At 31.1% G+C, this 14936-nt stretch overlaps 1 protein-coding gene across 1 annotated transcript; it reads left to right on the top strand.

Annotated features, from left to right (window-relative positions):
* Positions 1-2048: 2048 nt before the first annotated feature.
* Positions 2049-6240, top strand: LOC108761529 (uncharacterized). Its single transcript, XM_018508132.1, has 4 exons — positions 2049-2101; positions 4384-4490; positions 5083-5283; positions 5821-6240. Exons 2-4 carry the CDS (start codon positions 4446-4448, stop codon positions 5983-5985), a joined length of 411 nt encoding a protein of 136 aa, XP_018363634.1. The 5' UTR covers positions 2049-2101; positions 4384-4445; the 3' UTR covers positions 5986-6240.
* Positions 6241-14936: the final 8696 nt, after the last annotated feature.

Raw genomic sequence — 14936 nt, 5'->3', positions numbered from 1 at the left:
GGTAGATCAACGATGAAATATAAGAGAGAAAAAAAATGTTGAAGATGTAACCTTTCACGTATAACTTAGTGACGGATAAGGCTCGCAGATGCTTCTTTGACTAACTGCACACAAATCTTACATTGACTTTTCTAAAAAACAAAATTATAATAATTTAAAAAATTACGATTTTAATGGTAACAAAAAAATTAATAGGTCAACGGCTATTCTGGAAAGATATTTACGTGCATAAACTTGCGTATCTGGAGACACGGTAGTGTCTCGGCGCTAATAAAACAATGAAAATTATCTAGGTACCAGATTCACCAGTTAAAGAAGCACACACTATACTATTAATGTATTCTTCTAAATCTGACTTCTAAAATCTGATTGAATGATTTAAAAGAATACACCAATAACAGCAAACGCTCACTCAACTGTTGAGTCTGCTGAACGCAACCTATATGTAAGATTCATTGCAAATAAACATACAAATCACAAATTAAATCACACGGATACAAAATAGCAACGTAAGTTTACGAACGTTACATTCGTCCTGACACTCCTCTGGCCGACCGCAATCGTGTGAAGCCACTCATCTGAATTCAGTTGGAGGGGTGCAGCCTTAGTCATAGCCCAAAATGACAATAATCAGATGCAATCGAACAAGGAAGCTCCAAAGAAGTTGATGCAATAGTCGAGTAAATTTTTCACAACATTATTAGCGTGATAACGTGAATATGTCGACTCAACAAATAACTGTGTAATGATTACACAGTTATCTGTTGAGTCGACATGGTCACGTTGTCACGCTAATAAGAATGTTGTGAAAAATTATGGCAAAATACAAATGAGTGTTAGGAGTCAGCGCTGGATATTATATTGCGCAATGCTAACTAATACCTATTAATGTGTCACAAATTCAATTTTAATTTTGTACGTTTCGGCTCACTATTCGAGCTATCCTTAGCAATAAAAAATTACCACTTATCGCACTATAAAATCTGTCGAACTGCGTCTAGCACAATCGTAGTTCCGACCTCCATTAATGCAGTCGCAGTGGAAATGTGGTGAGAGACAATCATCTTCAATCATAGTCTAATGTTATGCCAACAGCTTAGTTGAGTGGAGTAGATAGTGGAACTCGAGTTAATAATTGCAACGAGATATTTTTCAATAAATGGATATTAATTTGCATAATTAATGTATGCCAGCCAGAAACCCTATCTCCAACAACGATCATAAGCGAATCCAAGCATCGTCAATCCATTACAAAAATTTAAAAATCACGATGTCAAAGTTAGATTGAAAAATTATTTAAGTAACATAAAAGAGAGTCATGTTCGTTCTGATGTTAATCACATAATACTCGTTAAATACAAAAAATTATTAAAAAACTTTATAGCGCACCTCTAACCGCGCAGTTATTATTTACTCTCTCTTGCCCTTTGTTAATTTTATTGTTTGAATTTTGAGAGTCCATTATTATATTTCGTTAATTGGTGCTAAGTTATAAATCCCTTACCAAATTAAATAAATAATATTAATTTTAATTTACTTAACCCTAGTGATATTTTATTATTTATATAAAAGATTTGATATCAACAACTGAAAATAATAAAATAAACATAACTCATTCATAGAACAATTTAAGATCTTTAAAATTGGTCTGTTGCATTTTTTTGTATGACTAACGGTTTTGATGATATATTAACGTGAATGTTCGCATGAGCGACATTTTTTATGAATTTCTGCAACTTACAAGTGTGAATCATTTCATGAAAAAAGATCTAAAATGGTTTTTCGTGAAATTACTACACGTGTCTCATATTGTTATCTGTAGAATACGTCAACAGATTAAAAAAAAATTTAAAATGGTAATGTTTTAAAGACGCTAGGTTTGACATGAAATGCCTTAAATACGAGCGTCCTTGTCACGTGTAATTAGTCATATCAGACGCTGTGAAACATCGGCGATTATCGGTCAAATAATTAAAGGTCTCTGTGAAGAGGAAGCGAAGGGTAGGACGTAATAAATAAAAACCCGTCGGTTGTGCGGTGAGGTGAACATACGTTTCTGGAATATCGTTGGTGCCACGTAGATTTTGTGCTGAGAACTCAGGTAATGTCAGTAATGTCAAATTGCTTATCAAATTGAGAAAAATCCTGTTGTAGTCTTCATAGATACTGGAAATATAGCCAAAATTATCAGGCCTTATAAATTTCTTAGTAGAAGATACACCGAATCGTAAAATTATTTCGGATGTCCGAAAAGAATGTATTCGGTCGGATATCTGATATTTTCCGGATATTTGACCGGATTCTGGGACAATGTCTAAAAAAAAGCTGAGCGAAAAAGAAAAACGGGAGCAAAAAGGGAAAGGGACTGTTATGGGAAAAATAATGATAATAATTATAAGAACACATCTAATACGAGCTAGAAATTAAATGTTTATACTGATCGAAGCTTTCTTTTTTATTTCAACCTCGCAAAAAAAGTAATAGTAATTTTAACTTCAAAAATTACTACATAAAAATAAAAGATATGATATCAGCAACTAATATCAAGTTAAAGAAAGATTTAATATCAACAACTGGTGGGAAGTTATTAAATTTTATTATTCTCTCTTATTCCAACCTACCCCCAAAAAAAATATAATAATAACTTTCATTTTTCGTTAACAATATTTTTATTGAAGGTCTTTTTATTTCAATCCAAGCAATAATACCTTCAATTACCTTTCAAAAAGTCGAAGCGGATTAATGCTTAAATAATTTAATGTGAATTATGTAAAGATACCATATATGTATGTACATGCATATATATCCTATTTATAGTCATTCGAACTGCGCGTCAAATAGGTTTTTCGGACTTATAAAAGCAATTAAACTACTGTAATAATAATTATAATTTTAATGTTATCGTCTGAATTTGATTATCAATAGAGATAATGACTGTAGAGAAAAAAAATCGTAATTTTGCAGTAATGTATAAGATATAGTTATATGAGTATGCTCTTATTTATATAATAAAAAATCAACAATTTAATGATATATTATATCCAAATATTTATGTTAATAATCACAAATTTATATCAATTTATATCAATTGTCAATAATATCAGCGTTTTTCAATTATTTCCGGGCCCTCGAAACCCTTTTTGTATGGAAACTTTGCCCAGGTTCTTAATAGTATCTCGTCGGTGGCATAAGATATCATTTTATCCTTCTTTAGTGTTCGATGAACAAGGACAGATGATCCATCAAGCGCTTTATGTGTAATTCGGAACGCGCTCTATATTCTATTCATGTTTTATGTCTAATGAATGATTCCTGAATGCAGCCTTAGCTGAATTTCTTGAACAATTTATCTTTTTTTTTTAATCTTCTCAACATGAAAAGAAAAAGAGTGAAAACGGACTATGTACCAGAATTGAACTTGGTGCCAGTTGTCGATATTAAATCCCATTACTATCAATAATATCAAATCTTACATACAAATGGTACATACCAAATCTTTTATACAAATGATGTATACATTACCAGAGATAAGTAAATTATATTGTATGTCCTTTACTGTACAGTAAGAAATTAACATTGCATTAACAGAATTTTACTTGACACCACAATTGTTGATATCAAATCTTTTATATGGATCATTCTAATCATACAATATGAATCATATACATCTCACTAGAGTTAATTTAAAAATTTGTAATACTTGGTCAAAATAGGAACATAATAATTTTAATGTAATAATTTTTGAAGAGTGATTGAAGGTATTATTGCTTGAATTGAAATAAAAAGACCTTCAATAAAAATATTTTTAAAGAAAAATGGAAGTTACTATTATATATATTTTTTTTGATAGGTTGGAATAAAAGAATAATAAAATTTAATAACTTACCATCAGATGTTGATATTAAATCTTTCTTTAACTTGATATTAATTGCATTGATATTAATCTTTTGTTTCTATGTAGTAATTTTGGAAGTTAAAATTACTGTTACTTTTTTTGCGAGGTTGAAATAAGAAACTTTCAATAAAAATACAAAAAGATACATAACGTATCACTTATTGTTAGTAAAAATAATATATTTATTATACAGGAAAAAGAATCATTTTAACAATTCCAGTTACATGCTTATATATGAGAAATATCTAAATTATCATAAGAAAAATAAAATTAGATGGAACATGGATTTATAGTAATATATCATAAAAATAAATTATAAAACTCTCTTTTAAGTAATACATTTTGTTCGTTATTACTATTTTTTACTTTGGCTAATTAGAGTAATCGCATTGTTGACGCATTATTGACGTAAGCAGTTTAACAAGTTAATTCGCAACGATATCTTCTACAAGTTGGAAATAAATATCTTATATAAACACGAATTTTAGGTGAAAAAAAGGAGTGTTATTTCAGAAGTCTCAGAAAGTAATACGCAAAAGTTAGGACAACAATGACGAAAATTATAATCATAACTTGCATCATTGCAGTTGTTTGCGTAAGTTTTTAATTTTTGAATCTAAAACAGTGTGTTATTTAGATTGTAAAAATTTAATATTTAACAAAAATTGTAAAAACTTAAAAAATTTTATTTGATATTTTTTTGTAATTTACATATAAATATATAAAATAACATTGTGTGTGCAAGTAAAAGTGTTTTTCTGTTTTTCGAATATTTAAAATAATTATGCATATACTACATATTTTACGTATTGAAAATATGGTAGTTAAGGTACAATAAAATATTTTAAAGATTTTCATGCACTCTTCAGTAAAATTGATCAAAATTATTTTATATTATATTGTAGTTTTGTATTAATGAATAAGAGAGATTTGCATTAAAATTCTTCGAAATACACGATGTTGTTCCACGATTGTCATATTTTCAGAGTAAATTCTAAGAAAAAATGCTCTCCGTGTACACCACGCGCAAACACACACACACACACACACACACACACACACTCTCTCTCTCTCTCTCTCTCTCTCTCTCTAATTAATTCTTAATTGTATTATTAAAAAAATTAATTTTATAAAAAAATGGCAGTATTTTAAAATTGCATATTGCTAATTTTTGAAATTTCATATAGTTAACAGATGGATTTGTAGTACGCCAAACAGGACTTTCAACAAGCAACCCTGATGTGAGCAATAATATTGAGGATACTAGCCTCAATGAACAAACTGATTCGGCTGAAAGTAAAGAATTTATCGATAATCTGAAAGAAATTGTAACAAAGCACCTTCAAGATATTTTTAATTGTGGTTCAAATTATGAATGCTTGACTAATGTAAGTATTTCAATTAATTTTTATTTGCTTTAATTCTTAAACATTCTTTTTATAATAATTTATAAATATTTTTATATAATAATACAAAACTTTTTGATAACGTCATAATAAAATATACTCTTGCATTCTAATGCGTAAAAATGTTTATACAAAACTTTGATTAATACATTAAATATATACGTTAAACCTGCTTGCTTGCTTTTCGACAACGTCGGAGTAAAATTTTCACTATTAAATCCACATTTCACTTAAATATTATTTAATATAGTTGAATTATACAAAATGTTCACGTATAGTACATTTATTATTTTAGAAATTACTTTATTAATATTAATTATATTTTTATTAAATGTTGTAAATATTATTTTATACAAGTTTTATATATATTTTTTTAATCTGATAATATCGATCAATGCCGATCACACTAGTTCGGCAATGAAAGTTCAAATGTTCATAGGTGATCAGCACAATATTTAACGTGTTAAATTATAATTGTTCAAAAGACTTTTTAAAGGAACTTTAACATATTTTTTTCAGGTTATAAAGAAGATAATTTGCGAAATAATGCAAACTACAAATGCGAATTATCATAATATCACTGGAATGATATTCCAGAATTTTACAAAAATTTGGCAGTTATTCACTCAGGTTATGAAAACCTTCCCAGACATAGGACAATATTTACAAATTATTCAGCCATAACTTATATTATAAATTATTTATGCGTCAATATAACTCTATTTTTACCTGCATTACAATATACATAAACATATATGTATAGTATAAATTTAACCTTGAAAAGTTAATATAATCTCATATTGAATTCGTTCGATAAAGACGCAACTCTTGATTTATTATCATATGTTCCATACTATTTCATTAAGATATACACATAATTTATCCAAATTATGCAGATATTTGTAATTTTGGGTAAACCCCGGTGAGGCACCCCAAATTTTCGCCACTTTACTAAAGAATCACCTTAAAAGAATGAAAATTAAATTTAATGTGAATCATGGAAACGTCTTAATTATTTTTTAAATGTGTATTTGATAAAAAATTTCCGGTGAGATTGACAAGATATCGCGATATCACTTACACCTTCAATCAAAACGTAACGTTCGAGAGGGTGTTCGTGTGACCGATATAACGTTCGGCTCTAAAATTCACACCTCCTGTTAGCATCGGGGATCGTTACCGGCTCGACCGGCGTTATCTGGGGTACGCATCTCCCGTGCTAATGCAATACATGCGCCGGTGTGACGATATATTGGTCGAGTAAAAATATACGAGTGCTCTAATGGGCGCCAGTCGTACCGGGGTCTACTGCTAGGGGTGAGAAACCGGAAAGTGACCACGTGCACAGCCCCGCGTCCGGTACGGGTTGGCCTGTATTTCTGCTTCTTCCCGAAGGGAACGTTGACGAGAGGACCAAATGAAAGTCCGGCGAGCAAGAAAGAGGGACAGGGTTTTCTCGGACCGATACATAGCTAAACGTGTCCGTTTTTGTTAAATTTTTTCTGTGTTAACTGTGGTTTCTTTTTTATTATGTCTATCTTTAAACTATATATGTTTGAGAATAATTTTTGTAATTCTTTTCAATCTTTTACAAACGATACTTCATCTTTGTGCAACTTATAATTTGCTAAATATGTAAAAAAGCGCCAAATACGACTAGATATTGATGTCTAATAATATATTCCTATATAAATTTTAAATATATCTTTCAGTTATGTAGGGTGTCCCAAAATAATCTTCAAATATTTCATGGGCAGGTAGAACGGACTAAACTGAGTCGAAAAGTCCTCTACCATTTTGCAATTTTTGCATTAACAAGATATTAATTACTAAAAATTACCGAAAATTGGTCTTCAATAATTTTTTACTCAAATACTATCAACTTTATAAAAAAAATTGCTAGAAACAAAAATTGTTTATTTTCTTCTCATAGAGCACTAAGAATTTTTTCAAAATTTTCTATCAACTGTTTAGTACTGCATTTCCAACATAAGAAAATACGGTATTAAAAAATTTTGAAAAAATTCTTAGAGTTCTATGAGAAGAAAATAAATAATTTTTGTCTCTAGCAGTTTTTCTGTAAAGTTGATATTTGATTGTATTTGAGTAAAAAATTATTGAAGACCAATTTTTGGCAATTTTTAGTAATTAATATTTTGTTAACTATTGCAAAAATTGCGAAATGGTAGAGGACTTTTCAACTCAGTTTAGTCCGCTCTACCTGCTTACGAAATATTTGGCGATTATTTTGGGACACCCTGTATAAACTTCGTGCCGATTATTGTCGAACTTGCGATGCAATCACACATTACAGTAATAATTTTCCAAATTAAATTGATCATTGATTAGATAACAATGCGACTAGAATCTTTAAAAAAATACTGTAAATAATTTATATCTCTCTCATAATTACTTTTTCATATACGTATATAGTTATAATTTTAATTTAATTTAATTATTGAAAAAAATTGATTTAAAGTTATCAGAAAATTTTGTCAGAGTTTGTAATAATGCTCTTTTGCAACACGCTGTAGAACGATTTTCGAATATAATCCTTAAGCTCGATGTAACCGCAGCAGCATAGACATTGCACTTGCGGTATACTCGAATGAATCGAATCGAAGCCCAGCCTCCCTCTACTTCGTTAGATGTAATTAACGATTTAACAAATTACGTTTAGGGATAATGTCGAGAATTACTGCAGTTAACTCTCATTTAAGCGCTTATCGATAATGCGGTATGCGGAATATTTAATATATTATTTAATAATAAATATAAAGTAATAAATTATATACAAAATTCTTTTTTTCTCTTCATTGGATATAAAATAATCTTTAAATTCTTAATGTTTTTAATCGAAATTTAAAAAAAAAATTGAGGTTTGATAATTAAGCCTAAAATTCTGTTAAAACATAATCAAGTTAAAATTAAACGAAAAACAAAATGTTGTTACTTATTTACAATGAGCGCAAAAAGTATTCGGACAGAGAAAACATTTTTTTAAAAAACTTTATTTTTAAAAAGTAAAATTATCCAGCAAGAAATGAATCATCGAATTGACGTCGAATGAATATCGATACGATGATTTCAGCATCAATTTGACGTCAATTCGACGTTTATTTGTCAATTGACGATTATTTCTTGCTGGATAATTAACAATTTATTCATAAAGAATGAAATAAACTATATGTTTCTTAAAATTATATATACCAAAAAGATGTGTATTAATAATAGAAAATATATCATCTGAAAAATATGCGAAAATTAAAAATTGTATTGTTTGGATGATCAAAAAGTATTCATACAGTCGAGAAATTTAGCTTCTAAAATCAGAAATACATGCAAAACTCGGTTGTTTATATTAGAAAAGAATGTATTCGTTGTATAAAATTGTTAATTAATGTTTATTTACTACAAATAAGACTTTTTTTATTAAAAATTTCCTTGTACGAATACTTTTTGCTGTCACTGTATATTCTTGAAACTTTATTCACACGAAATAAGTTTCCTTTCCAATTGTATTTATAACTTAAAAAGTATTTTCGATAAAAGAAGATTGATCACATAAATAACTTATATTTGATGTTTGTCAAGTATGTTATAGAATATCTCCGCAGGATATTATGTCGCATTAGAGACATCTTATGAAAAGTAAGGTTTCGTTATGTGGCGTATAACAATGATTCTATTCAAACTTCCTTCACTAATACGAGCCAAAAACATACTGACCTTTCTTCAGAAATCCAATAAAAATCGTCGAGCTGCGTGATGCAAGTAGGCATAAATGGGGCTCTCCAACTTTCGGAAACTGAAGTCGTAATTTTTACCTGCTGAGCAACCCGTATCTAACTCGTGTCGTCGTGGTAGAAAAAAAAAAAACTAAAAAGGGCTGACAGTTGCAAGGTCAGCTCAAAATGGGAGTTGAAAGCGTACAAAAAGTATCCCTTGAAGTGCGGAACCGTGAACATGCTGTCGTTTCTGAAGTTTCAGTTATCAATCGAGAGTTATAACTGTATGATTAGTGTGCGAGTCGTTACTGTCCTCAAGTTTTTTTATTCGAAACTAGGCACTGTTGGTTAGTGCGCAAATATGATCGATGGCAAGTATGACAGCTCTCTCGGGACTTGCGAAATTCATTCGTTCCGGGATATAACGTAATGAATTGATAGAGTGCTCACGACATGTTGCGTATCTATGCAGGCTATATGGAGGATACTTGTAAATTAATGCAGATGAGCAAAATGAGGATTTTATTTGCGACTATAAAATGTTACGTTACCAATTATAAAATGAAATTTTAATTCAGAGTTAATATCGATAAATAATTTTTGTAATAATATTTACTTGTTTACAGTGACAAGATAAAAAGCGCAAATTTAAATGTTGTTTTTATCGACGTATGAATATGCAATATAATTTTAGAAATTACAACAAATGTTTTAAATATTATCCATATTTAATTATGATGCATTAAAATATTAAAATTATAATATTGAATACATTTATTTTCATTTCTTTTGAATTTGAATAAAAATACCTGGGAATATAAAACACTGTAATTGCTATTTTTACAATGAATATGATCGTGGTTCAAGAGGAGAAGGATCAGGTTTTCGAAAACATATGTCCACCGGACACATGTTCGTTTTGCATTGCCAAGTTTAAAGTACACGCGAGAGCGACAGTCGGTCTCCAAGTATTTGCGCCAATACTTATTTGCGGCTTATGAAAATTTCAAGTCCCATAAATCACGAGTTATGGAACAGATGTAAATTACGATTATTACCGGATTTTACTGCGTCCAAGAGCGTCTCGATAATCCGGTACTGTCGCATCGTAAAAGCGAAAGCAGGGAATCGTTATAAGCGGAAGTTTTACGGTCGACCGATCAGTAGTGATTTTAAACTTGTGTGCGTAGAAGACTCAAGGTCATCTCCAATACCGTTGATGATTCAGCAGATCGGTGATCTATTGTGGCGATTATAAAGACGAAAAATCTCGGCCACAATCATTTCATACATTATTACCAATTAAATAGATCACAGAAACCTATTATAACTCGATGTAGAATTACACTGTAGATACAAATTTATGATCGCTTTAGTGAAACTGAATTATGTATTTAAAATATTGAAGTTCTATCTTCAGAGATTGACTAGAAATGCAAATATTAAGACTTACGAAATTTAGTTTCTCTATTAAACAATATATGCACATCGGTATAGTCTGATTAATTAATAATAAGAATTCAAATATGTGTAAATACTCTAATATTTAGAAATGTAAATTTTGTATCTATTAACGAAAATATACATATATTCCATATCTATTCTTAATTGTGCATTTATCACTTCTCTTCAGTATTTAAAATATTTATAACACAAGTGTCAAAATATTATATTTATAATTACGGATTTGCTTTATAAAAATGTGTGTTTAAAAATTTTAACTTTAAGATAATCTGTACTACACGTGACGTATATTCGATAGTGCCAGTTAATACTAAAATGATTTCGACTAAAAGGAATTATATGTGTATGGCAGTGCGGCTTTCTTGTCGTGGCATATAATATAATATGACAGCTTTGTTAATAAAATAGACTAAATTCGCGATGTTATAGAATTAATAATCGCAACAATGAAATTAATACCAATGTAAAATTTTGAATATATCAAATACTATGATGAAATAGAATTTATTTATTCAAAAACACCGTTATTGATTACGTGTTCTAAATTCACGAGTGTCGAAATAATAGCAGCATGATTTTTCGCGTATGATGCTTTATTGCGATACGTACGCTTCTCTAAGAGCCGCTAAAGGCAAGTATCTCATATTGTCTACCAGGAAACTTAATCTTCAGCTGCTGCTTCCAGGCGAATGAGGTTTCATTAAAAAAATCCAATTTTCAAGAGCGACTACGTTCAAGCCAAGGGGCAAGAATTAAATTCTACGTGCTTCTTTTTTTGCTTGCGGCAGCGCGAAATTTGATGGGCTCAGAAGGAGATCCTCCCGATACGGATAGTATCCTAGAGTGCGTAAAGAGGCTGATATTAAAGGAGGAAGGAAAGGCATAAATAATAGAGGGACGGCTGTCGTCGAATCGATAGGAATCATTTTAATTACCTCACGTTTACAATGAAATATATATTATTGCCTGTAAACGGAATGTTACGGTATCTACCTGCATTGTACGTTACTTTATATCTCGTTAACAGTACCGATACGAGTTATTTATTTTAAAAGTGGTAAAGTCTATTTTTTCAAACACAGTAAACATTAACTTAAATAAAATTTTTGTAACGAATATTATTCCATTTTATAAATAAATAGCTTTTAATGTAAATTTACGAAAATTTTGAATATATCAGTGAAGTTTTAAATTTACATTTTTATATATGATCACTATAGAGGGAAAACTTCAAAAGGATGTACATCCATAAACGAGACGTGTATTTAAAGGGTAACTATCTTTATTAGCTTGGCGACATAATCTATTTATTAAAGCGATACAAGGCGGGATATTTCAATTTCGCTGGTGTCGTCGCTGAGGCAATCATGTAAATTATATATAGGTATACAGAGATAAATAGATATGTTAGGTCCCTTAGGATATGCAATACACACTTGAGGCATGAGATAGCACCGTCGATGACTAATGACGTCTACTTCGCGGTACTTCTGCTGGTAGGACACTCACTCTTATGGGACGCGCAATACCTCAAAGTAAGGGGATCTACATGCACAATTAATTGCCGGTTAATTGTGGCCGGCGTGATGCGGGCGCCATGGTGGAAATTGGCGTAACTTCGTGTGGCACGTGAACTCGTTGCGCGTATCGAATTTATGCGTGTTGCTCGCAGTGGAAATGGAAATGTCACTCGCGTCGACGCCATTTGTCGAATGTGAGAGCTATGAAAAGTGTCTTGCAAATAGTGGTAATATACAATTACGCGATCGTACCAAAATTCATTCTGCAAATATGCAGTAATCCCAGGCGACTACAGTTTTCATCGTAATGAAAGGAATTTATAAGCAGGCTCGCAAATTAATCTAGTCGTGTTGAAATTTCAATATATCGAGCGTAAATCAATTTTCGCTGATGTGGAAATTTCTCTCGCGGTTGTATCGGGATTGTAATTGTTATTTTGGAATAACAGTTTGCCTCAAATAATACCTTTTTTTTTGCTGACAATACGATATACAATAAACATTAACTAGCAAAATAGGTATTAATTATTTTAGCAAACGTACAATACTAAAAAAATAATAAAATAGTTATCCGGTACTCCCTTGTATTTTCATTATACTTTTTGTTTGATTTTCGTACTGAAGAGGACTCAGATCCACAATCGAAATGTTTGCAGTTAACTACGTTGGTAAATAAATAGATTCCAATTGTTTGCGAATTATATCTTATAGCCTCACAAATACAGAGAAAATGACATGAAAATCTCTTAAAGAAACATCCCCTTATTTCTCGGAAACTAACTGTTGCACTTTATTAATATTGATGAAAACATGATCCGTTTAGCTAATTAAAGAAGTAAAAACTCGATCCGTTTAGCCAATTAAAGAAGTCAAAATTTATACTCTCTAAAATCCTTGGAATGAAATATAATTTTAAGGAGTGACGAAGAGTGATAATTAAGCAGGTATTGAAAAAGAGTAGCTCAATTATCAGTTTCTAAAAGTGAGAGTGAAATATTTGTGACTTTTTTCTGTACAAAATTAGTTAAAAACGAACTCTATAAATGCAGAAATAAAATTTTTACGATTTTTATTTTGCAAATTGCATAGTTTGAATAATAGTGGCTATAATTTTTATAATATTACATTGTTTTACATGTTAATAATTTCTTAAATCAATTTTGTTTATATTTTCTTCTTTCTTCATTTTTCATAACCTAATTTTTTAAAATATAAAATCAGGGTTCACACATACACACGGCGTAAGTAAACCGACACACCTGTCTGTAAGATAGACCATAAGCTTAATCTTTATAGTGTCGCGTTATGTCAAGTAGCCCTTGGAACTGAAGGCAATCATATATTTATAGAAAATAACCCTTAATAAACGAAACTGTCGCGTGTTTGCGTTTGGCAGAACGGTACAAGATATGTATATAAATAAATAAAAAACGTTTTATATGAAAGTGAATAGATTTTTATGTACATTTACTTGTAGGTATTTTGTATAGATAACTGCTATGAAAGAAATGTCTACTATATTAGTTTTAGGATCCATTTTATCAGATGCTCATTTTTGTTTATTTTAAATAATAATTTAATACGAAACAAATAATTATTGAAAAATTGTAAAAAGTATTATGAAAACTTCTATATTATTTGATACAAAACACTTTCTAGTTTATATTTCATTAATACGAAACAATTAATTATTGAAAAAGTGTGTAAAAAGTATTATGAAAACTTTTATATTATCTGATACAAGACACTTTCTAGTTTATACTTTGAAAGTTTTACTTGTAGCTTTCGTTTAAGAAATATTGTCCGAAAACAAAGTAGGTGATATGTCACGGGTATCGGTGACCTTCGTCTATTATATTTACACACTGATGACCGAGAAGGTACTTGCAGGTAATTTATTTACATTTGATTTATTTTTGAAGAGTCATCATAAAACTATTTTTATTTTAATAAAATAATTTATTTTAATAAAATAATTATTTAAGGAGGCAAATTCGCTCAAAATTGTATCTTTATTGATCATGGTAATTTTATTAGAAATGTTTTAAATACGTGTAACTTCAGTCTATGTTAGAAATGCTCGGCATTCATTATCGCGCAAACAACAGTTGTAACATTAAAATGTTAAATAAACTATCAATTTTTCATCTTGCATCGGAATGAACTGCGAAAATGACTTGTGCTTGGCTTCACTCGATGGAAATTTCTTTCTCGACTTTTACCGTCGCCGCACGTTGAAATCCAACGGTCAAAGAGTAAAAAAAGGACTAACACTCTTTTCCTCGCTGCAGCCCGCTTGCTCGCGAGTATGATAAAGAGATCTCCCATCTCGCTCGTCTCACCCCAGCTTGATCCGAGAAGAATAGCATGAGTGGAAGTGTCGAACATGTGCCCGGGATTGGCCGGTGCACTTTCTCGGCCGTGGAGAACTCCAAGGAGTTGGGTGGACCGTGGGGGTTGGAGATGGGAGAGATCCGGAAAGTCCTTGGCAAAAGGTGCAACCCCCAGAGCGCGGTTTCTTGAACAGAAACGAGAGAAAGAGAGAGAGATAGATAGAAGTATGGTTGATCGTGTGCGCTGCCGGTTGAAGAGAACGGGGTAGTCGTTCGGTCGTTCGTACGTGAAGGGTCGGTGTTAGGCAGTCGGAACATGGCATAGTGGCGCGGGAAGGAATAGGCAGAGAGAGGAACCGACCACCGTTGGAATGCGAGCGGAACGAGGACGACCGAGAGTTGGGCGAGAAAGGGAGAAAGAGGGCGAAAATCGAGAGCGACAGGATGGTAGCGGGAGAGAGAGAGAGAGAGTAGGAAGAGGAGGAACAGTTCCCGAAGAAGGAGGCAGAGATGGATGGAGGGAGAAGGAGAAAGAGATACAGAGAGCCCTGGGTTGGAGAGAGTGGGAGCGAGAACGGGGAGGGCGAAGG

Source organism: Trachymyrmex cornetzi, unplaced genomic scaffold, assembly GCF_001594075.2.
Source record: "Trachymyrmex cornetzi isolate Tcor2-1 unplaced genomic scaffold, Tcor1.1 scaffold25, whole genome shotgun sequence".
In the NCBI taxonomy this organism is placed as follows: domain Eukaryota; kingdom Metazoa; phylum Arthropoda; class Insecta; order Hymenoptera; family Formicidae; genus Trachymyrmex; species Trachymyrmex cornetzi.
Note: the sequence above shows the minus strand (reverse complement) of the source record. Positions and strands in the feature narration are given on the sequence as shown.

Coding starts and splice junctions, on each gene's coding strand:
- LOC108761529 (XM_018508132.1), top strand. CDS start 4,446: ATGACGAAAATTATAATCATAACTTGCATCATTGCAGTTGTTTGC. Junction 4,491..5,082: donor GCATCATTGCAGTTGTTTGC/GTAAGTTTTTAA, acceptor AATTTCATATAG/TTAACAGATGGATTTGTAGT. Junction 5,284..5,820: donor ATTATGAATGCTTGACTAAT/GTAAGTATTTCA, acceptor TATTTTTTTCAG/GTTATAAAGAAGATAATTTG.